This window comes from Dufourea novaeangliae, unplaced genomic scaffold (genome assembly GCF_001272555.1).
Source record: "Dufourea novaeangliae isolate 0120121106 unplaced genomic scaffold, ASM127255v1 scaffold54, whole genome shotgun sequence".
In the NCBI taxonomy this organism is placed as follows: Eukaryota; Metazoa; Arthropoda; class Insecta; order Hymenoptera; family Halictidae; genus Dufourea; species Dufourea novaeangliae.
Genome location: NW_015373944.1, coordinates 2528211 through 2551693, shown reverse-complemented (window position 1 = coordinate 2551693; position 23483 = coordinate 2528211). Strand labels below are relative to the sequence as shown.

General features: G+C 41.4%; 3 protein-coding genes across 4 annotated transcripts; 1 reads left to right on the top strand and 2 right to left on the bottom strand.

The window, feature by feature from the left end:
- Positions 1–1131: 1131 nt before the first annotated feature.
- On the top strand, positions 1132–19164 carry LOC107185959 (uncharacterized family 31 glucosidase KIAA1161). 2 transcript variants are annotated; one of them, XM_015573736.1, is made up of 9 exons: positions 1132–1203; positions 3094–3360; positions 3458–3549; positions 8418–8620; positions 11987–12123; positions 14160–14378; positions 15613–15723; positions 16074–17069; positions 17960–19164. In XM_015573736.1, the coding sequence occupies exons 4-9, from the start codon at positions 8570–8572 to the stop codon at positions 18864–18866; spliced, it is 2421 nt and encodes an 806-aa protein (XP_015429222.1). In that variant the 5' UTR covers positions 1132–1203; positions 3094–3360; positions 3458–3549; positions 8418–8569; the 3' UTR covers positions 18867–19164. The 2 variants fall into 2 exon arrangements, with proteins under 2 accessions (XP_015429222.1, XP_015429221.1); XM_015573735.1 differs by lacking the exons at positions 1132–1203; positions 3094–3360; positions 3458–3549; positions 8418–8620 and adding an exon at positions 10115–10586.
- On the bottom strand, positions 4336–7741 carry LOC107185960 (nucleoside diphosphate kinase homolog 5-like). The gene is given in 5 exon segments (XM_015573737.1): positions 4336–4454; positions 4457–4687; positions 5247–5385; positions 6080–6475; positions 7487–7741. Coding segments are annotated over 5 exon segments (1140 nt in total).
- Positions 19165–19353: 189 nt separating the features above from the next.
- LOC107185950 lies at positions 19354–22923 on the bottom strand (the record flags this gene model as incomplete). Its single annotated transcript, XM_015573727.1, has 5 exons — positions 19354–20358; positions 20522–20863; positions 21454–21484; positions 21794–22143; positions 22723–22923. Coding segments are annotated over 5 exons (1239 nt in total), but the record flags the coding sequence as incomplete, so codon positions are not given.
- Positions 22924–23483: the final 560 nt, after the last annotated feature.

Sequence of the window (23483 nt, the reverse complement as noted above, 5' to 3'; positions counted from 1 at the left end):
TTTCTCTGTCGATCACACCGCCGCAACAGAACGGAAACGCCATCGTCCAGAAGTCGATTTCCCTTGGCAGGATCGTAAGGATCCCGTCACCTTGGTACAGACCAGCTTACAGCCATTCCTTGGACCGTTCGACATCCCGCAACGGAACCTTAGAGTCTTCTGGTTCCGGTGAGCCCACTTGGGTGGATCCATGGTATTCGCCGAGCAGGTAAATCGTGTTCTTTAAATCGTATTCTTAACACTAGGTTTTACGAACATTTCTTATGTACCCTCGTGAACAAACTCTGCTTCCTTAGGGAAAAAAGTGGCGTAAGAGAAGGACCTACCGCTTGGTAAATTTATTTCAAGTACTGGAATAAATATTAAATCGAACGTTAATTTAACATAAATTTCTGTAATTCTCGATACCGATAGAGGAATTTTCCTATAGAGGAAGCCGAGGTTGCTCGTTAGTGTACCTATTTATCTCGATGAACACGGGTCAACGCGGAACCGCAGATTTTCTTGAAATAAAAAGACAAAACAAATTGACGCGTATCCGTAGAGGGAAGTATACAGCATAGAGCATTTCGAGGTTAGTAGACATTCGAAATTGCGTCCAACCGACGCGTCCCGTAAACAGGGTGTTAAATAGCGAGACCACGTTGCAGAACCAAAAACCTACGATCAGGTCTTTGAAGTTACACACGAACTGGGTTCGGTCAGACTTTGCAAAAAAAAAAAAAACCTTTCGATAGAATATCGTTGTAGAATATTTCGGCCGTTACGAAAAGCTTGGTAACGTTTCATTTTTCAACATTCAACGTAATGTTAAATACGGAATGGAAGAATCTTGAGGAAATTTAATATCACGTGACGACGTTCAGAGAACCGTGTCAAGACTATTCCGCTGACCCATTCCGTGGTCGTTACTGCGTATATGCGTGTTGAAAGATATGAATTTTTTTCGAATGTTTCGCGAGTTAGATCACCGGTTGACGTTGGATTCAGCTCGCCGGAAACACCGCAGAAACCAACCAGAAAGAAGTCTGCCAACGAGGCGAGAAGCTCGAGGCGAAGCTACGGCCTCCGGGACGATCAGACAATTCCGGACGGCAATGGATTAATCGTCGCCGCGCCGGAAATCACGTGCGATGATTTCGATTGCGAGTACAGGGTCGGATCAGTCGCCAGAGTGCGTTTCGAGAACGAGGAACGGCCCAGGTATAAAGATCTAGAGAACGCAGAAACAAATGTTTCTGTGTTGTTTTACAGTTTTCACTTCTTTTATTTCCATTAAATGGTAGGCGTTGAGGGGTTAGGCCATACTATGACCTTGAAATGATACAGAAAATGAATTCCAGAAACAAAATAAACGTTATAATCGCATTATTTATTATTTTTGTTCCTAAGAAATGACGTTATTTTGTCATGTCTAGATATATTTAGCTGAAGCTTTGAGATTTTTAGTTAAAGAATTTGAAAATTTAACTACTTATCACTTGATTGTATTAATTTTTACCACTGGGTCTATTTGACACCGAGGGACAAATTAAGTTGGGTATTTAATGTATGTTGAAAGTTTTGACACCCCATAGTGTGATATATTGTTGGATACGTATTGATCTCCTCTTTGTAATGGCATACAAAGAAATAAGGCATTCCGTTTAAAAAATCTTAGAAGATACGACCTTTAGATACCTTCAATCTCATAGCCTAATTTACCCCCTAAAATACACTAACTTTCTCCCGAACCATGTTTTTGTACCGTGACAAACAAGAGAATAATTAAGGGCGACAGAATTAGTTGGGACACCCTGTATATTCATATACAATCCCTGACCAAAAAATTAGGGCCACCCATAATTTTCCAAATTTTTCGCGGTAATCGTTGAATTAAAAGGCATTTTAAGAATAATTTTAATTAACTACTAAAGTACGTATATATATATATATAACGTACTTTAGTAGTTAATTAAAATTATTTTATTTGGTAGGCGATGGTCGTAATACAAACTCTTCGTGTCTTAAGTCTTGGGCCGTCGACACGGTCACCAAACCGTCATAAACAGGGATACCTGGACAGCTGCACATCACGTGCAAAACATTTACGGTCCTTAAGACCGTTCATTATATTTCGGCGCTTACTTCCAGGAATCCAAGAAACATTAGATACACCAAACCCCACTTTTTCCAACTCATACTACCACCTCTCGAACCACCTACACCAACCAAAATTCTACATTTTCCACCAATCACGAGTCAATCGTTCCAGTAAGCATCTATACTTTCACTCATTCACCAGAACACATTCAACCGTCAACACATGAATCAGTCAGAACACAACCAGTACACACATACATCGCATTTTTAAGTTTATATTAAAGTCCGAGTGTGTTACTAAGTTGTGTCAATCATTTAACACTAGAACTATCGACGATAAACGCATATTTGCTTCGATCGGTGGATAAACGTGAAAAACTTTTGAAAATTTAGAAATTTAGAAATTGAGTAACTTCTTCACTGTCACATCGTAATAAAAGGTGCAAAAGGTCTGAGAAAATGTATCATCGTAAGAATTTAATCGTCGTTGTAAGAGTGTATTGACAAGTCATTTTGACTTGCTTGGTAGGTCTAGTGTTAAAATACATATTACCACACACCATCACACCATCTTTCCAACGAGCTTCGCGGTATCGATTTACCGAAGAGCAGTCGTGAGCTTATCGCGAGTACGCCGCAACAATATATATATATATTTTTTTCATTTTATTTTATTCCATAAAACTATATTATTTATCTTTACTTTCGCGCATGTGAGACTTAGCACTTTCGTTTAGACTGCTCGAAGAATCACGACCGAATTGTCAGATTCAATATTACAATACGAAACTTAATAAATCGAAGAGTGTAAATTGAAAATGTTTTAATTCCTCGGAATAAAAACAGAACTGAACTTCGTTAAAAAATATTATTTCACATGTTGTATAAATATAGTATTTTTAATTCATAGAAATATATTTAACCATCCATAATACGGACACCATCTGTAATTGGGTAATTTACTCTATAATCTTCCTTTCTGGGAAATTTTAACGTTTTCGTTCGATTTAGGAGTTCTACCTGGGGCTCGTCGTCGGGGGTAAACCGCGTGAATGGAAAAACTAATCTCTACCCAACGAGAACCATTCGCCTCCCAAGGGTTGTCGTAAGTCAATACGAGGACGATAATATAATTCAGGAACAGAAAAGTGTCGAGGATCCGGAGGTGATCGAGGAGAAACGGGATTGCGAGTCGACGAAGGAAGTGGATCCAATTGGTCTGGGATCATTCGAGGACAAGGAATTGGTGAACGTTGTACAAAACCTGGTGACATCGAGGTACTGCATTTATTTTATTCGTACGTTATAAATACATTCTTTGTGGACAATTTCTTTGCGATTAACAATCCCATGTCTGTTTATATTTTGCTTGAAGGTACAGTCCCATTCTGTCTGGCGTGCAGAGAAGATCGAGCAGACGCGCGTTATGTCGCAGATGCGAATCTCCGAAGAAAAGGGACACAGTAGGTGAGGATAATTCGTCATGTTGCGCAACGAATAATTTAATATACAGGGTGACCCACTTGAAGTGATACGCGTAATTGTCTCATGAAGTATTCGTTGTGGTGGAAAATATTTCAAGCAAAGCTTACTTGGTTTCATGGGGCACATCTTGTGGTGGTCATAAATATTATCTAGGTGGACGTTTCAAGGTGACCTTTGTTTTTGTTAATGGAATCGTATGTTTTTATTTATATCGACGTATAGCCCATTTCATAGCAAATTCGTGGATGTATAATATGTTGGTGTTCCAGAAACATATGATTCTAGTTTTAAAAACCTAAGGCTACCTTGTAATCTCGAAGGCACGTCCACCTTGACAAGATTTCTAACCACCGTAAGATGTCCTGTTTGAAACAAAGTAAGCTTTGCTTGAAACATTTCTTTTCTATAACAAATAGTTTAGGAGTTAATTGCGTGTTCACTTTAAATTGATCATCCTGTATACATGGTGAGTTAATAAGAACTACTATTTAAAATTACTCAGTACGTATTAGTTCTATCAAAAAGGGTTTTAATGAATATATGTATAACAGTCTAAGGGACGCATCGCATGGATGCAATTTGATTTTTATTTTTTTAGATATCAAGGTCTTCTAGATATCTAAAAAAAGTAAGATATAAAGAATTAAATTGTATCCATTCGATGGATCCCTTAAAATGCTACATAATTTGTTAAAACTTTTTTTGATACAATTAATAATTAACGAGTTATTGTAGATCGTTGTTCTTATTGACTCACCCTGTGTATACTTATGTCGGAATCATGGCGAGATCTTGCGGTAGCTTGGGTTTGTTAGGATTGTTCAGAATCAGCCAGTTAGCTAGCCATAATACAGGATCGGCTGGCTTCACTTTACAACACTGCGACGGTTACACATTTCTTTTGTTAGTCGATTCCATCGAGAAAAATAGTTCACGTTGCGCCGCCTTACCATGGATAAACCTTCTACGAGGACAGGATTGACTACTTCCTCCAGGTAATCGATTGCCGATTCATCTTTCAGGAGAGGTTCGACTATAACTGAAATGAAACGTTCTATTGGACGTGCATGAAAGAGTGACCCAAAAAATTATCCGGTTTTGGTTACCCACGATTTTGGAACTGAATTTCGTGCCAAATGATGACCTTATGAATCACAACAAAATGTTCAAAGCGCAAGTCTACTGGCCGAGCTCTGATTGGTCGAGGTTTTTCGTTAATATCTCATCAACAGAGACTCGAATAACTTTTTTGCTAAGGAAAAACTTGTTCCAAATCACATCACGAGTGATCCATTTCAGAGACCTACAACACTTTTGTTACACCCTGTATACCGTCCACCATATTGAATCGGCCATTGTGAATTCCGAAAATCTAAGTTCAGATTCGTTGTTAGCAATCAGCAAAACCCCTTAACAATTTTTTAAATTATCAGAGTGACATAAAAGTCCGTGCATCGAAGCGTATATAGAATAACGCGTTAATAAACTTAACTTCTTTGACCTGCCATATTTTGGAAACAAATTGCCAGCTCGATTTGAAAATTTGTTGCGATCGATGTCTCACCATAAGGTATCATTCGACACGAAATTTAGTTCCGAAAATCCTGGGACCAAATACAGACGAAAAATCACCACATTTTTGGGCCACAGTTTATGTAGAATTTCACGGAGTTACTCACACTCGGGGAAGAAGAAGTGAATCTCCCTTTCTGCATCGTCTCTCGAACAGCTTCCGTGAACTGCGTTTTTGAAATCCTCCCCCCTACGGCCAAATCTCGCTCTGATACTGTCGGGATAATATAAACGGGCTTCTGTGACCTGCACAACAATAGTCGTGTGCGTCGTGAGATAACATGCGTAATTATATGGAAAACAGTTGCCATCTTGGATTTCGATGATTCTTCAATATGTTGTAGAAATTTACATTTTAAACAACTATTTTCCTTTTATGTCACCGCCGCGCTCGGGCTTTAGTTTCCGAGGTTTTTGCGAAAAAGTTATTCAATATGTTGATTTCTACAATATACAGGGTGAACCACGAATCCTGATCAGTAGGTATTATTAGATGTGTTCCAATGTATAGAACGAAATCTTTACAAACAGTAGGCAAGAGCTCAACATCGGAACGCGTACAATGGCGTAGCATACGATACTCTTTATAATATTACAGTTCGAATATTTCTTTACTCTTTTCTTGACCCAGATGAAAAAAAAAGTAATACGTGTTATGTTATGATACTTACTGAATTCGTCTTAAAATCCTCTAACAGATAGGCGTAAAAAAATTATAGGGGTATTTGCAAAAAATTGAAGGTGAACTTGAAAAATCATGAAAAAAAAAGAGTTTACAAAAAATTTGCTATAATCACGTTAAAGCTCTCTTGAAACCATGCTGTACCTGATAAAAATATTTTTGTGATTCGTGGTTCACCCTATATTTAAAAAAAAATGGCTGCAGCTTTCTAAATAATGTCCGACTCATTTTCCAAGGGAGAAATGTTTATCTCGGTACCTTGGTCGGTCCCATAAGCGATCTCCATTCGTCTATACCGTGACGTTTCGCCAGAACGTGAACCACTAAGGGGCCGGACGCCATGTAAGCGACTAGATGCGCGAAATTCAACTGTCCGTACTTGTCCGAGTAGAATTCCGACACCTGTTCTGGCGTGAGTTGCAACCACCGTGTTTGATAGATCTCGAAGCCCTCTTCGAAGATCCGTCTCTCGATTTCTCGTCTATAGACCACCGCTTCCGGTTTTATAATTGCCAAGGTGCACTCGATGTCCGGACGTTCCTCGACCTCTTCCTCGTAGACGCACGGCTCGAAGGACAATATCGGGGGCTCCCAGGGCTCCTCCTCGTCTTCGCCGAGAAGACACTCGCATTCTCGCGGACTGACGAATTTGTACTGTCGATCGTTACACGGTAAAGATCTTAGGCTAGAAATAGGCGGCGAATTATTGCATAGAAATCAAGTACAGTCGTGAGACATGTCGTGAAACTATAAATCTAACAATTTTTTAGTGGTTGATGGATACACCAATAACTGAACATTACTATTATTAGAGAATACATATAATTATAATATACAGGTTCTCCCAAAATAGTTGTAAGTCCTTGAAAGTGGTGATTCCTGTGGTGATTTGAAACAACTTTTTCCTTAGCGAAAATGTTCTCCAAAGCTTTGGTAACGAGATATTAACGAAAAACCCTGACCAATCAGAGCGCGAGTCTGTAACGTTGGCGACGTGCTACCGCGAGAGCTCAGCCGGCAGACTCGCGCTCTGATTGGTCGGGGTTTTTCGTTAATATCTCAGTAACGAAGCCGTGGAGAACTTTTTCGGTAAGGAGAAAGTTGTTTCAAATCGACCTAAGAATCGTCTATTTTAAGGACTTGCACGTATTTTCGGACACTGTGCTATACAGGGTGGACCACGAAACGTGTTTAGCTTAGATTATTCTACTGCTAGCTGTTCGATCGAAAATTTCTTTAGCTAATATAACATGATTCAAGGAGAGTTTTAATATTAATAATAAAAAGTTCACCGTTTCATATTCGTAAATTTTTCAAAGATACATCACTTCAATTGTAACGGCTAAAACTGAGATTTCTCTCCTACCCATCAAAAATTCGATTTTTCTAGAGTGAAAGTCAGTCAAAGGTCAACATTCTTACATTGTTGAATTTGTTCTTCCATGGGCTATAACACTATCGCAGCAGAAATATGTGAACCTATTTAAAAAATATCGATGACCTTGATATCTCTAAAAAAAAAAACTGAATTACCTGTCAGCACATTACGCCCATCAAACGGTGCAACTCTGTACCGAAACGTATTTTCATAACTTTCCAGCCAAGTAGATATTTAAGTTTTCGGCTTTTGGTGGATCACCCTGTATAAATTTAACGAGTGTATACCGTTCTCGTGTCGCTAGATGTGCCACTGCAAGTCTTAGATGCTTTGGTACCGCAGCATATCGCCGCCCCTAGAACAGACAGCGATGAATCGACGGGCTCCCAGTCGTCCTTGTCCGAAATCGTGTCGCAGTTCGATCGTCCGGCTATATCTTTCGTTGAACGATCGGATCTCTGGCATTTCTTAAAAAGCGTCACGGTTTCCGGTCCAGCTCGATCGCCGCCGTCAGTGTCCTTTTCCGGCAGACAGTCGCACATGCTTGAAACGTTCGAATTTCCCGGGGAATCTGCTCAGTTCCGTTTCACGAATATAAATTCGTTTACGTGTTTCTATAGGTCGAGGTTATATAAATGAATAGTTTGAAACAAAGTAATATCGACGATAACGCCACCGCATCGTGGGCCGGAACGAAAATTCCACGACAAAAATGGAAATCACCTTTCTGGGTGATGAAAATAGTACAGTATGGTATGAAATCAAATTGTTAGCAGACAGTATAGAGTATAATGTACGCATATGGCAGCAGTGATTTTAAAGGGAAACTGATTAAAAATTATGAAATAGATTCTTTTTGTAATAAAAATGAACTCTCTTGGGGATAAGAATAAAGAATACTTGTTTTTATAGGATAATGGTTTTATGAGCTTCTTTTTGTTGCGTATCTCTCATAAATAATTGATTAAAAATGATACATAACAGTAGTTTAATAAGAATAAAATAAGAGCAATCGTATAGCCATAAAACCGTCATTAGAGAATTCCAATTCTTCGAAATCGGTAGATTTAAATTTCTCTAGTTTCCCGCGATTTCTCGAAAATAAAATGGATGCTGTTGAAAAGCTTAGACTTAGGGCGGCTAACTGCTAATGGCAATTTTTCGTGAACCGTTCAGAGAGTGACAATCGCTGGATATCGATTGTTAACGATTTTCCAGACGATCCGAAGCTGGCGGAACCTAACGGAAGTGTGCCTGCGTCGGCGAATACGGGGCCGGAAGTGATCGAGGACGGAACACAGGAAAGATTCCTGCGGCTTGAACCGACCAGAGGAATCGTGGCCACGCGTATACGTAAAACGAGCGTCTCGATGCCGAGCAATTTGGACGAAATGGAGAATCTACGAATCGACAGGCAAAAGGTGAGAAAGAGAGTGAGCCTGTTACACATCGCCGTGACTTTAAGGGATAAAAAACCATTGTAGCGGTCCTAAAACACAGTGTCACTTTGATAATTTCTTGTGGATAAATAATAAAGTAAATGAAAGATCTGTTTAAAGGCCTTTACTGTACACATCTTAAGGTGTAAGAAACTATTTTTCTTTTTTCAATATGGCGCCGCTGGAGCCCTGCAGGGGAAACTGTTTCTTTTGGGAGATGCTCCGGGACTTGCAGCATAAATATACCGTAGACTTAGACTTAGAACACAAAACCAAATTTTTTTATAATCTACATGAAATAGGCTGCAGAAGTACTTGCGGATTTTACGATTTGTTGAAACCCTTTTTTTTTGTTGTAAACAATTGATCACGGAATTTCTTTACTGAAAATGGAACTCTTTCTTCGAATGCCCATCATTTCTATCAATATTCCAAAATATTCATACGTATTTCTGTAGCTAATGTCATACAGATCATAACAAATTTTAGGTTTCTGTTCTAAGTCCAAATCTACGGTACTTATGCTGCAAGCCCAGGAGTGCCTCCACCCTCAATAAAAACATCACCTATAAGGCTCCAGTTTCATACTCCATAAGATGGGAACAATACAATAAAAGCCTTCAAAACAGATCTTTCATTTATTTCATTATTTATCTACAAAAAAATTGCGATAGTGATGTTTTACCCCCTAATTGTAAAGGAAACAACCCTTACAGCCTCCGAAAATCTGATAGCCCTGGGCCACAAAAAATCTTAATCTGGACCTAATGGGCAGATACTCACCGACTACCTAAGACTAGTAAAACCGAAATTTTCCGATTCTAAAAACATTCGGTTTTTAATTATTCATCGCCAGAATTGCTATTTGGCTCCCTGTGACGTCACACTAACGAAAATAACCGCTTCTTTCCGTGAGAGTGGAAACTAGAGATGGCGTGCACTGTTACTTGTGAATCATGAGTGATTTTTCACAGTGATTCGTGATTTTGCGTGATCGTTTCTGATTGGTGGAGAAAAATAACAGTTCTTTACACGCGACACATACCCTGTATATTTTATATTAACGACATCGAAACAAAAATTCGAATTATATCCTGTAAAGTGAAAGAATAATTAGAAACAATGAAGAATAATGAATAAATTAATGATTATAAACTATAATCTACATGTTACCTAGCAAATCATTCTTTTAGAATTTCTTGTTTTTCTTCAACTGAGTTTTAAAAACACAAATAGTAATGTAATTCATCGTAAAATCATATTGAATACGTTTTTCTGTTTAAAGATCAAGCACTTACGATCTCAGTGAGCAAATTCACTCAGGATAAAAAAATCGCAATCACGGTCGTGAATGAAGTTAAATCACGACCGGGATCGTGATTCGGCGATCACTGCGATAAATCACCATTAGTTTATTTTGCACGCGACGTCTAGTGGAAACTTTCCCGCGGAACACGCCGTCGCGATCCTCGCGGAACAACAACAACACCACGGCCCGTATCCCTGACTGTGAATAATCGACTGGTAGTCGTCGACTAGTGTCGCGGTGATTAACAGCAACATTTCTCCGTTTCACTACGACGCAATTATCAGCCCCCATATTTCACCGTAAGCGGAAAAGAAATTCCGGTCCAGAGATCGAGTCCCCCGTCGTCAAGCCGAATCGACAGTGTGTGTTTACCACCTGTTCACGCATCGTTCCCGCCATTTTTTATTTTCGGGCACGACGCGTCACTGTGCGTACGGTAGAAAGACACATCGGTTTGATAAGATTTCGGTGAGCCAGTGACGCGTGCACGTTCGTCGTCGTATGAGAAACACGGAGGAACGGAGACCGTTGTTGTCCATGAACGAGAAGGATGAAAAGGACCACAGGTACAGCTCGATCTACTCGTTGGAAAGAGCGCTCGCCGCCGTTGGGAAAGAGAAATTGGATGTGATCGAGGAGGTTCGTTTGCAATCGCTGATATTCCAGAGTGCCGTAAAATGTGACGTTTGTTTCGTGAAAGTTCTCCGTTTCGAGCCTTCCGTCGTTGATCAGATTCTACAACGTGTATGGTCCATATGTGTGGAACGATTCGAGGCCGAGAATGATTTCCGTTCCGAATAGTCACGACATTCTACTGGAACGTTAAGGGGTTGCATACCTTCGAGCTGTTAAGTAAGAGGGAAAATTAAACAATTTTTATTGTACATGCAGAATTATTGTTTATTGAAAATTTAACATATACATGTTGTTATATGTTATTTCTTTAGTAATTTCTGAAAAATTGAGCTATATGTATGTCAACAGAAGAAAATGGCTGCCATTTAATTATAGTGGACTCTACCTATATTGCCATAGTCGGGGCTGTAGGGGAGTAAAATGGCAATGAGTTCAGAGCCCCCTCTATGCTAAGTTCTACCGTCATAGCCTCGGCCTCAGCGCCTGCGCAAAAGCTGGGTCGTGTTGGTGCGCCAGCGTTCGCAACGTGGTGGGGGAGCCAATTTGTGTGCTCGAAAGTACGTGTGAAGGGGAAGTGCCTCGCGTGGCAATATGTTCAGTGGCAATATAGGTAGAGTCTACTGTACAACCCGTTTCATCGGAACACCAGCTTCGGTACGAAATGTATCTCTGTGGGCTTTTATCCGAAACAAGTTTTTTTTAAATTTTATATTAAAGTAAACAAAAAGAACTAGTACTTGTCGAAGCCGATTTTGAAAATATTAATATTTTACAAAATAGCGGCTGCTTGAACATAAACTTATAGTTTCCGACATAAATCTTCAGCTTCTGTTGTTACTAAAAAACGAAGAAATGCAGGAATCAAAAATTGGCTTCGTCAAGTACTAGATTTTAGTCTTAAGAATATTACCAGAAAGTTTGATCCAAATAGGTTCAGTAGTTTTGTCAATATTTCTGGTACCGATTTTTTTGAACACTGCATTTCGGATGAAACGCCTTTAAGTGACAGGCATTTTCTTCTGTTGATGTCTATATAGCTCAATTTTTCAGAAATCACTAAGTAAATGACACATAATAAGATGTATATGTTGAATTTTGTAATAAACAATAATTCTGCATATACAAAAACATTTTTCAATTTTCCCTTTTATTTGACAGCTGAAAGGTAAGTAACCCTTTAAGTAAAGAATTGATCCCAATTCTCGCGGCTTCGGTCCCCGAGTTACATGAAATAATCGAGTGTTCCTCGAGGATTGCGTGATGTTTACCATCGTGCGTGAAATCGTCTCGTTTCGTTTTAATAAAGAGGGAAACCGAGCTTGTGGGGCTGTAAGATGTTTCGGCAGCAGCAGGCTCGCTACGTTGCACGTTTCATCGCGTGAGTAATGAACATTGTCACGCAGGGTACCACGTCCAAGTTCGCGAGATCGGAGAGCGAGGACAGTAGCAGCGTGACGTTCAGCAACAGCGGCTCGACGCCAAATGGAAGCCCGCTCGGGTCTGAGACCGAGGAGGAAGCGAACGACGAAGAGCTGGCGAAGTGAGTACACACATACCTATTTGGATCCCAGAGCCAGAGTGTATTAAATCCACTGTCTAAAGCTAAATAATGACACTTTACATATTTCTTGTATCAAATTTGTTACCCTTTCTGATGGTAAAAATTATTTCGTTCTGAGTTGTTCAGTTTTTAATATAATATGTGACTATTGATATTGAGTCCATACAATGGACTCTTATGATATTGCCGGGGCTGTAGAAGAGTATAATTCTCGGACAGGGCAATGCGTCGAGAGGCCCCTTCGTGGCAACGGCGTACGCAATTTGCGTGCGTGAAAGTACGTGTGCAGAAATGCCTCGCGTGGCAATATGCCAGGCGGCATTATCGTAAGAGTCCACTGTATTTTGTTCCGAGCTAAACAGTGTAAAGTCCATTACACAGGAGACTTAATGCAATGTTCACCATTGTTTTAAGTCTATTAATAGTTCTAAGGTAACGATTGTTTCTCTTTGAATTCTTACCGAAGGATTCCAAAATTTGTACACCTTTGGTTTGCTCTCCTCTAAAGTTTGGTAAGTGCGATTTATTATACTCTGGCTCTGGGGTCCAGACACACGAATCTCTAATTGATCCTGAATATACCATTATTTTTCTTTTATTGGCTCTAGTTTTTGAGATACAGTACACATGTGTCTCAAATGTTTTGAATTAATTTTATTTATGAATTGATTCTGAATTAATTTTATTTATGAAATGCTATAAGAAGAGACAGGATAATTACATAGAACGTATTTGAAAGTTACGAACAAAAATATATATAAATACATAATCACTTCCACAAGATTCACGTCTGAAACAAAATAAAATCGCTTATTTTATTCTTTACCTTGGAAATCACTAACCCCAAAGTAAACAAATTTCACAAGATCAAATCGACACAAATGTTAGATATCAACAGTTTTGATTATTTTGAAAATCGCAGTCAATTTAGCTAAAACGAAGATGTAACGCGAAATCAGGATCCCCGAGTACTCTAAAACCGATCTTAAATCTCTGACAACATGAAAACAATTCTTTCCAATTTCTTTTTTCTTCCCCTGTTTAATCATTCTATGCAAAATACTTTTATCCAAAGGTTTATTCAAATATAAAATCATGTCATTTTTACACACTTTTCTTTTATTTTCAAAAGTAATATTCCACTTTCGGGCACAAATGTATTGCAGTGTCAGAGGATTACTTCGAAGGGGACGAAATTTTGGACGAATGAACTAATCATTTTTATTAGACCAGTCCCGATACTTCTTTATCACACTAGAATTGTACTTCGTGAACTTTCGGAAGATCTTCCAAGAGACTTTATCGATCGCACGGAAACATTTGAGTCACGCCGATCTTATTCGACCGGAGAAAATTTCGTTCGTCGTACCTGAACACGATTCCTTCACGTCTGAAATTACACTTGTCGCTTCTGTCCGCTTATTTTTATCGACGCACGGTACACCGCACGCGTGTTTATTTTTCGATAAAGGAATTTCACCAAGGGGATCGTCCACGGGTTCGACCTTCTTTCTATCGCCCGAGGGTTATCGCGTGTATAAGGCCACACGCTGCGTGCACGTCTCACAATCATCGGCGACAGTCAGTTGGCATCAGGTTGGCCATTAAGCTTGTAGCTTCGCGTAACGTTTCCGTCCATGAACCAAAAAAAGTTAATTCTACTCTAGTATTATTTCGTTTCTCCGACCGATTCGACGCTTGCATCCATCCCATTCTCCACCGGCTGGCTACACTCCGTGGTTCGTTTGATTTATAATGCCACGGTGAAGATTACGGTGACGTTTGCTCTCGAGATTTTGAGCTTACCGCGCATTTGTTTGCTTCGTATCCATAAAAATCTCTCTCGTCGCGATTCGACCGTCGTTCTCGATGATCCAGGAATAGTTGAATAGTCAGGAATATGATCCCGCGATACGACGTAGGCAGTGCTGTGTCGCTGCAAAGGTACGAAAAAAAGAACGAATATATTTCGTTGTTCTTCGTCTATTCTCATGGACGTATACGAACAATTCCAGGGTTCCGTTGCAAGCTCCTCCGCGACGGAAAACCAGAGGCGTGTCGCCGATGATGAATCAGAAGTTAGGAACAGACCAGCTGGAGCTACCGGGCGGGCAGAGCGCGAACTCGACCATCACCAGCGTGAACAGCATCAGCAGTTTACTGAAGGAGAAGCTGCAGCTGTCTCTTCCTCAGGCGATGCGCAGCAGCAAGAAGCGACAGAACGCGGACTATCGGTGAGATACTAGACTTCTATTTTTTAATTGAACTTGTAAACAGGGAGGGTAGAAATCCATATTATTTCACTGGCGTTAAGGGGTTGTGCTTACCTGCGAGCTTGAAAAAAGACACGTACTTTCGGAATTTATTTTTAAAAAACTTGAACTCTTTTTTTAAACACACATCATTGTATTCCAAAGTGTACATTTTAAAGTACTTATAATAATTTCTTTAATGCAAAATATGAGTAAATGGGGGAAATATCAACGATCTCAGAAAAATCCTCCACCGCTTTTGAACCAAGGGGCCCCCGAAAATCTGATAGCCTTCGGCCACAAAAAATCTTGATCCAGAAAGAAATACTCTCGAGAGCAACTCGCGACAGTCAATAATATTCTACCCGACAGTCACTCGCAGCGAGCAAAACGATTTCATAATACGAAACATAATGTCCTGCAAGAAGAATTGATGTAAAAAGAAAATTAACGATGTAATTAAGATTCGATTTAATTTTGATTTAATCACGCTCAGTTCAAAACAAACTGCAAAACAGACGGGCACGGACGAATCGCTAGTTACTACACATAAGAGTCTAGTGGATACTATTCTGAGAATTTTGTTCTAGTGACTATCTCAGAGTAAAAACTCTCGAAGCTACTCTCAAATGGATACACAACCTGACAATACTGTAGAGAGCAACTCGTACGAGATACTCTCAAGTGGACGGCTGTCTTTACCTCATTTGAACACCAGTTACCGCATTGGGTTCAACGGAATGTTCCTGCGTGTTTATTCTAATTAAATTCCACTATATTGTTTTCTACAGAAAGTGATTTATTTAATCAATGACATAATTTTCATTATCTTCTGTTACTTTTTCCCAGCGTTCCACGAATTTGTTTAGTACAGTGGACTCTTACGATATTGCCGTTTGGCCTATTGCCACAAATTCGCTCTCTCCCGCCACGTTGCGTACGCCGTCGCCACCAGCACGATCCAACTCTTGCGCAGGCGCTGGGGCCCAGGATATGACAGCAGAACGTAGCATTGAGAGGGCTCTTGACTTGAGAATTTTACTCCCCTACAGCCCCGGCCGTGGCAGTATCGTAAGAGCCCATTGTACCTATATCTTTGTAAAATTGTTGTGGTACCCAAAAATCACACCAAAGGCACGCAAACTTTTCGTTCAACCCAATGCTACCCACACAGGGAAAATAAAAATAATGTCACGTTTCACACGATCTTTTTCAGACTCCGAGCATTCGTCGGTATACTGTTCCTCTGCGTGGTCTTCCTCGTCGGGTTCGCGCACATCTATTACACCCAGCACGTTCTCCAGCGAGCCTACTTCGACAAATTTAGGTAAACGAACAAAACCCACCGCCAGAGTTGGGTAGAATTTTATTCGAATAATACATATAGTGAAAAGCTACAGTATCCAAGGGCGTAGTTCTGAGCTTCGAACTATTAATAAGATTAAATAATCGTCTGGCAAATGTCGACTCATTTAAGAAGAAGTATTTATTTTATTACAAAAACAGGTATTTCTACGTTCAAACGATCCAAAAATGATGAGGCACTTTTTCCTTATCTTTTATTCGTTATCCGAAACTCTTTATTCAAATAATAAGTTTGCCTGTCTCTGCCCAAGGAGGATACACACGCAGTTGAGGGGGAATCTATCTTTCTACCGTATCTTTGTGTTCCCGCAGATTCAATAAAAACGAACGTGTGATGCACGTGTACAGCAGCACCGGCGCAGAAGTGATCGCCGCGCGACTAGGCGAGGGTATACCCGCAGAGACCGGTGTGTTCCCATGTCTGCCCCATCATCAGAAGCAGGACACAGTTTGCCTCGAGTGGCTCCAACAGACGCGTCTCTATCTGGCGCACGCGGAACACGGTGACATGCATTGCTACCACGTCACCTGGCAGAGTCTGAACCCGAATTACAATCCCACCGATTGCTTCGACTGGTCCTCGAAACGGGGACACTGGTACGGTGCCGGGCAGGTCCAGAACATGCGATATCCCCTCGAACGTGGACGTCTCGATCTGAGCCCGTTCATCACCGGCGACATCGCGAAGCATCCGTTCGGAAACGTGCTGAAACGATACTTTCTGAACTCGAAAGGCGCGACGATACTGGTCGATCCGGCGACCCCACTTTACGTGTCGATCAACGCGAATCGTACGAACGACTTCTGTCTCCAGGCGAAACACGACGCGTTCGCGTACATCAATCGTCTGACGCCTATGCCGCAACTGAACTACACGATCTGCGCGACCGACAACATGAAGAACCTTCACTCCTCCATGGCGGAGAAATCGTTATGGGACGGTCTGAAGCCGGACGAGCTGCACGCTGTTCATTCGTTACTCTCCGAGCCCGTGTGGCAGATCGCGCCCACAAACGAGGCGGCGATTTATAATTACACCGAGGACGTGATTGCGCTCGGCTTCCTCCGTCAGGGGCACGTACTGCTGAGCGAGGAATGGCAGCCGAGCATGGGTGACTTTGTGCTGGACGAGGAACGATTCCCCTCTATGGAGGAGACGATCAACATTATCCATCGTAGAGGCTTCAGGATCGTGTTCACCATACAACCGTTCATATCCACCGAGTCTGTAAACTTCAGGGACGCTGTTAACAACAGGCTGTTGATATCCGAGAGAGGAAGCGACCCGAGGATACCCGCGTTGACCAGGTAAACAGGCATCCATAGATATGGGCGTAGCCAGGGGGGGGGGGCACTTGCCCGGAAAAAAGTGGTTTTTGCACTACTTTAGAAGATAAAGATTACATTGCCCCCCCCCCCCTGACTGAAAACCGGGGTAGCCCATGTCCACAGATGAAACCAAAACGGAGTACGGTGCTTCGATTGATGCTAACGGGCTGGACCAGACACAATTTATTTTCGTAAAGAAGAGTACATACTCAATATATTCTATTATATCTAGACTATAAGGAACAACTGAATTTTGATGGATTAACTAACATTTCTGTTTTATCGACAAGAATCAATTAGCACCGAGGAGGTAGATACCCTCACGAGCGAATTCGGTCTTCCCTTGGGGGAAAAAGTGGTGTAGGGGAAAGGCCTCCTACCACTTGGTATCGGAAATTAATTGATTTTCTGAATTTACTATTATTAACCTCAAATTTGAAATTTATGAGGAAAACGCCCAACGATAGTACGTAGTATTATTTAGACTAATTTGTTTATTGAAAGCATTCAATAAACAACGATAAATGCGAAGATTTTCGTCACAAGTATTAGAATAGTCTTAAATCTTCTTTTTTAATCCAAATTTTATACGCGGAAATGTGAAGATACATCGGGTGAAGAAATCAGTTCTATAAGCAATTCCAATAGTGAAGATTGAAAGACTTACACTCTACTCTATCAAAATGTCAGTATACACAATTTATTTTTCCTTTTAAACCAATAACATTTCATTAATATTTCATAACTAGTTTACAATTTAGAATATTTTGGACTAAATATAAAAAGAATAGTTTTGTCCAGCCAACATCTGTAATCACAACACTGTGCGACGGCCGTGTATCGTGTTACGTTTGACGTATGATTCGCAGATACAAACTGGAGAACAGCGTGGGCGTTCTAGACATCACAAACAACAAGACCCTGCCTTGGTTGCACACCAAGCTCGAGAGTCTGATAATGAAGTACCACGTGGACTCGTTTTATCTCGATCTGGGCACCGCCCAGGACATGCCGCATTATTACAAGTGCGAGCAACCGTTGACCAATCCGGATCATTACAAGACCCTGTTTACGAAAGCGATCCTGGGCTCTGTCCCCGTGATCGGTGTCTCCGGCGCGATTTCCAGGCCCCGTGCCCCGGTTTTCGTCTCGCTGCCGCCGTTCTCGTCCTCGTGGAAGGCCATCAAAACTGTGATCCCGACCGTGCTCACATACGGTATGATCGGTTATCCGTTCATCATGCCTGGCGCGGTGGGCGGTGACGTGGCTCTGCCAATGTCCGACAATAATCCGGACAATGATTTCGAGGTCAGTCTGCCGGACAAGGAACTTTATATCAGATGGCTGCAGTTGTCCACGTTCTTGCCGGTGATACGATTCACCCATTTGCCCAGCAAATACTCCGACGAGTCGGTCCTCGAGATAGCCAAGAGGCTGACCACGCTCAGACAGAAAACAGTGACACCGTTGCTGAAGAAATACGCGAAGGAAACACTGGACACAGGCCTGCCTATAATCAGACCGTTATGGATGCTCGATCCAGCGGATCCGGCCTGTCATGTGGTCGTCGACGAATTCTCCGTCGGGGAGGAGCTGATAGTCGCGCCTGTCCTTTATTCGGGTAGCAGACAGAGGGAGGTCTATCTGCCCGCTGGGGTCTGGAGGGACGGGATCGACGGTAGCCTCAGGAAAGGATCCAGATGGATACACAATTACAGAGTAGCGGAGGACAAGGTCGCGTATTTCGTGAAGATGCCCGACAACACGAGATTCTAAGCAAGAACAGAACCGACATTTTCGAGTCGCGCTCGATGGAACGACAACTGATGCCGGGGGTCTACGATAGTCGGGTGCAGAGTTGCTGGCGATAGCACCTCCATACCATGGAACTTGGCGAAATTTTTTAGAGATCCAAGGGTTTTGTCTCGCGTAAACATGCCATGTGCGCCCTGCACATCGTGTGGTGCTTATTGGTACTAATCCGTGACGACGTCATTATATGAATAAATATACACAAAACATTTAATACAAATGTACACGGAGTCCCAAAATATCTTCGACTCCCGGAAATGAGGAGTTCCTCGGGTGATTTAAAACAACTTTTTCCTTAACGATAATATTATCCGAGGCTTCGTTAACGAGATATTAACTAAAAAATCCGACCAATCAGAGTGCGTGTCTGCCAGCCGAGCTCTGATTGGTCGGGGGTTTTCGTTAATATCTCGTTAATGAAGCCTCGGATAACATTTTTGCTAAGGAAAAAGTTGTTTCAAATCATCCCAGGAACCCCTCGTTTTCGGGAGTCCAAGCTATTTTGAGACACCCTGAATATTTGCGTATACGTGCTTAATTACGTTGCCGCGGATTAGTACCATTAATCGCATTACTCCATCCGAGATAAGACTACTGAACTCTACAAAACACAAGTGTTTCGAGGGGGTCAGTTCTGGCAACAGTGGAGGGAAGGGCCCCATGAACAGGTTACAATTTACAATAATTGTGGCGATCAAGATGATTCTGATGCGAGAAAAGTTCTGTCGAACCAAGGAAACGATAGACTAAAAACAAAAGTCACAAAAGAAGACGGCAATGAACGTCTCCGAGTAGTTGACCAGTCGATTGTCCGTAGAGACGATCGATAAGAATCTTACAGATTCCGAGCAACATGGTAAACGCTGTGAAAGTATTTATTTCTTTACTTATATTAGGAAATATATATTTATTTTATTTCATGCTGTGTTCGTTTTTGTTACCGTGCGCTTTTTCGAGCCTCGTGTTAAAATCGCTAGAAAATACAGTGTATAAAAAAAAAAGAAAAAGAAAAGCCGTTAACTATAAACGTTTTTGCAGAGTGGACGTCCCCGCCGTCGCAGCCTCGAGCTGTTATATTATTCGGACGATACAGTTACGAGGATCCCGTTGTCGGGAAAGCCAATCGGTTCCAAGGACCCCCTTATTTCTCGTCATGTTGCTGTCGTTCCTCGACGACACGTTGCTTGACCGCGCTCGGATGCATTTGCGACGTGGACATCGACGACTGTCTCGGCGAGTACGAGTCCAACAGTTTCTGGAGCTTGCACAGCTTCCTGAACATGTCCCGAATGTGATTCATTTGCTCGGACCGGAGCATCTTCAGTTGCTGTATACACTCCTGGCTGAAACCACGATTGGTCAGCACGTCCTCGAGGGACTCGCAGAAATCGCCCTGCAACGCCCGTCTGATCTCTATGTAGATCTCTTTCGTTAACGTTCGGTTCGAGTCGACACTCTGAAAATTCAATCGATTATCATTCTTTCCTCTACCTACGCCGTTTAACACTAACCATATCGAGACTTTTATATACCTATTTGTACCGTATTTAAAACCGGTCGTTGACCGGCGGTCGGTACGGTTAGTGTTAAAAATACTTTATCGACTTCGACCTTTGAACCTTTGCCTGATCCGTCGACGAGCCGAATCCGTTGCTAAGGGCCTTGTCGATCAAACCAAGGATTTGACTTTTCGTCGCGCACAGATTCAGATCACCACCGGCGTAAATATTCTTCCTGATCACGGTCTCCTGTTCATCGTCCTTGACGACGATCTCGCAACGAGCGTCGTCCTTGATCTCCTCCCGATTCGTCGACTCATCCTCGCCTTTGCATTCGACACTTTTTCGAACGGTCGAATCTTTCCGTCGTCTCTGGCTGTGTAACGTCTCCGTTTCTTGCCTCTGAGACTCTCTCTCCTTCGTATAATCGGAATTATCAGACATCATTGTCCCGAGCAACGACTACACGAACAATACGAAACGATACAGCTTCGTTGTGCAGGTGGAAATTTTATACGAGGGGTGTGTCTCCAAAGTTCTGGGAATTGTGTTATAAATCGTTCATTTTATTCATTTTGTCGTCCATATTACATTGTAATCTTTTCAGTATAATGTCCGTTTAACGGTACGCACTTGTCCCAGGGCGAAACTAGTTTTTTTAGACGATCTGAACAAACTTTCTCGGGGTTTTAGTATTTTTTCAATTTTGGCAATAGTTTGATAGATGTTGTGTCTCTGATCAGGCGAATAGGGTAGATGTTGGAGTAAGTCCTAGGTAGCGATTCATTTAAAATTAATTTTTAAGAAAATAATGGCTCTTTCAGAACTTACGATTTCTTCCATAGTTGCAAAATTAACACTTAAAAACATATCTGTACAACGACGTTGGAAAAATCTATCAGGACCTCTATCTGTACCTGAAATCGTCAGTCATTACCCCCGCAGTATTCAACCAGATCGGAATTCCCAAAACTTTGGAAACATCCGTCGTAGAATATCAGATGCTCTCCTGAGAAAGGGATGCATTTCAAGAGTGTATTCCCGAAGCTTACAGAAAGTACGTATGTAACCAAAGATCCCTTTCTTTGCGAACACATTGATGCAAAACACAGATGAACTTCCGAAAAGCACCCACACCCGATGACCCTGACCTTGATGTTTGTTATCAAGGTCCCTCAACCTACAAAAGGTTTAAACCACCGGATCATTGGTTATTAAAAAGTTATTAACAAAGAAAGATTGAAAAACGTACCGTAATTTTCCCAAAAATCTGAACTTTTTCGTACGAAGTACCATGTATAAAATCTCTCTATCTGATTAGAAAAAAAAGTCTTTCAGAGTTACTTCGAGACAGATCAAGAAACAAAAAATCGTTCATAGTTGGTTGGAGACAGTTCAAGAAAAACATGTCGTTTAGAATTGGTTAGAGGTCTGGGTGATTTTTGCGGAAGTTTATCCCGAAACGCTTCGAGTAAGTTTACATCGTTGCAAAGTTTCATCTTTGGTCGTTTTTCCTCCAGGTCGTCCATTCCTGGATCCCCGTACTTTCGACCGTCGTCTCGGGACACATCGAGATCCAGTTTCATACGGCGCAGATTCTCCTGATCGCGGTTCCGCCACTGTCGAATGTTCTTGTCTTCCGGCTCGTTCTTCCCGTGTTGCCTCGAGTTCCGCCAATCCTTCGTTGTTCTCGTCTGAATCTCGCTTTCTATATCAGAGTCCTCCACCGCTTCCGACATGATCTACCACGCGAAACGAAATCCATATTATAAATATAAAATTTATATTTTAATTTAATTACTGAATTTAGTTACTGAAACATTAAATTAATATTTTCGGTTGTACACTTGACGTGCAAACGTGGCTTCCGCTAGGGGAAAAATGGCGTTGGAAAAGGGCCTCTTAAGATTTGGTATCGGGAATTATTGATATTTATATTTTTCCGACGAATATAACAACGGAAATCGTGGCAGCCGCTCAGAGGGATACGATGCAAAAAGCATCTAATGACTTTGTTAATATAAAAGATAATTGCACACAAATTTCACTGTGCTTTTTTGAAATGTGACCAAGCTTCTACGAAAAACTACAAGTTTCTTGGTCCGTTAATTCTTAGGTCTAAAAATCGATTAAAAATGAAGCCTCCGAGTGGGGATACCCCCTTAAACGATCATTCTACTTTGACGGCCGAAAAAGTAGATTGACCCCTTGATATATTGTTATTTATCGTTTCAAAGACAATCGTCAACCATCGATTTTTACGAATCGAAATTTCCGTATCGAACACCCGTATTCTACTGGATCCATTGTTCGATCGTTACTTCACAGTACAGCTTGTGCAAGTCTCTCCTGCATCCGTTCTCCATAAACAATGGGCAATAACTGTCGGCGGCGGTGTCGCGCATTAAAACCTGCTGGTCATTCCGTCGTTGCCGCCGATGACCGCTAGGGTGTCTCATTCGCGAGTAATGATGAGGTTTCGATGTCACGTGACCGGTGTACAGATCGTCGTTCTGCAACGTGTTCGCCGTTTGATTCCTCGGATGCATCAGATAATCGTTCTCGTAAGTGTTCAGAACCTCGTACACATTGTTGGAACACCTAAAAAGTATAACGCAAGAATTTTTACACCCTATGTAACGGGGATGATAATTTTTGTCTGTGTGCTATCTGGGTGGTAGTATTCAACGAGTGGAGTCTAAAATGCAAGTTTTAAGTTTCGTAATCCACCGGTTCAAAAGTTATGCGTATTAAAACCAAACACTTTTACCGTACTTTACAGGCTAGTTTAACGGCATATTGGTTTGTATCACAGACTTCTATATAATACACTATACCTCAATACAATAGTTTTACATGTCTAATATTCTATATAATAGTTTGTATTCATAATTCGTCTAGTGAGTGGTGTCACCGCTTTTAAAGAGATGCACGTGGGTGGCGGCCATTTTGGCGGGATAATTCAAATGTGCTTGCAAAGAAGAGCCAGTTATTCAAAGCAAAATACTGTTTCTTTGTTGATTAGATCCTATTTGTTGGCGTTAACCTAACCTGTAAAGTACGCTAAAAATACTTAGTTTTA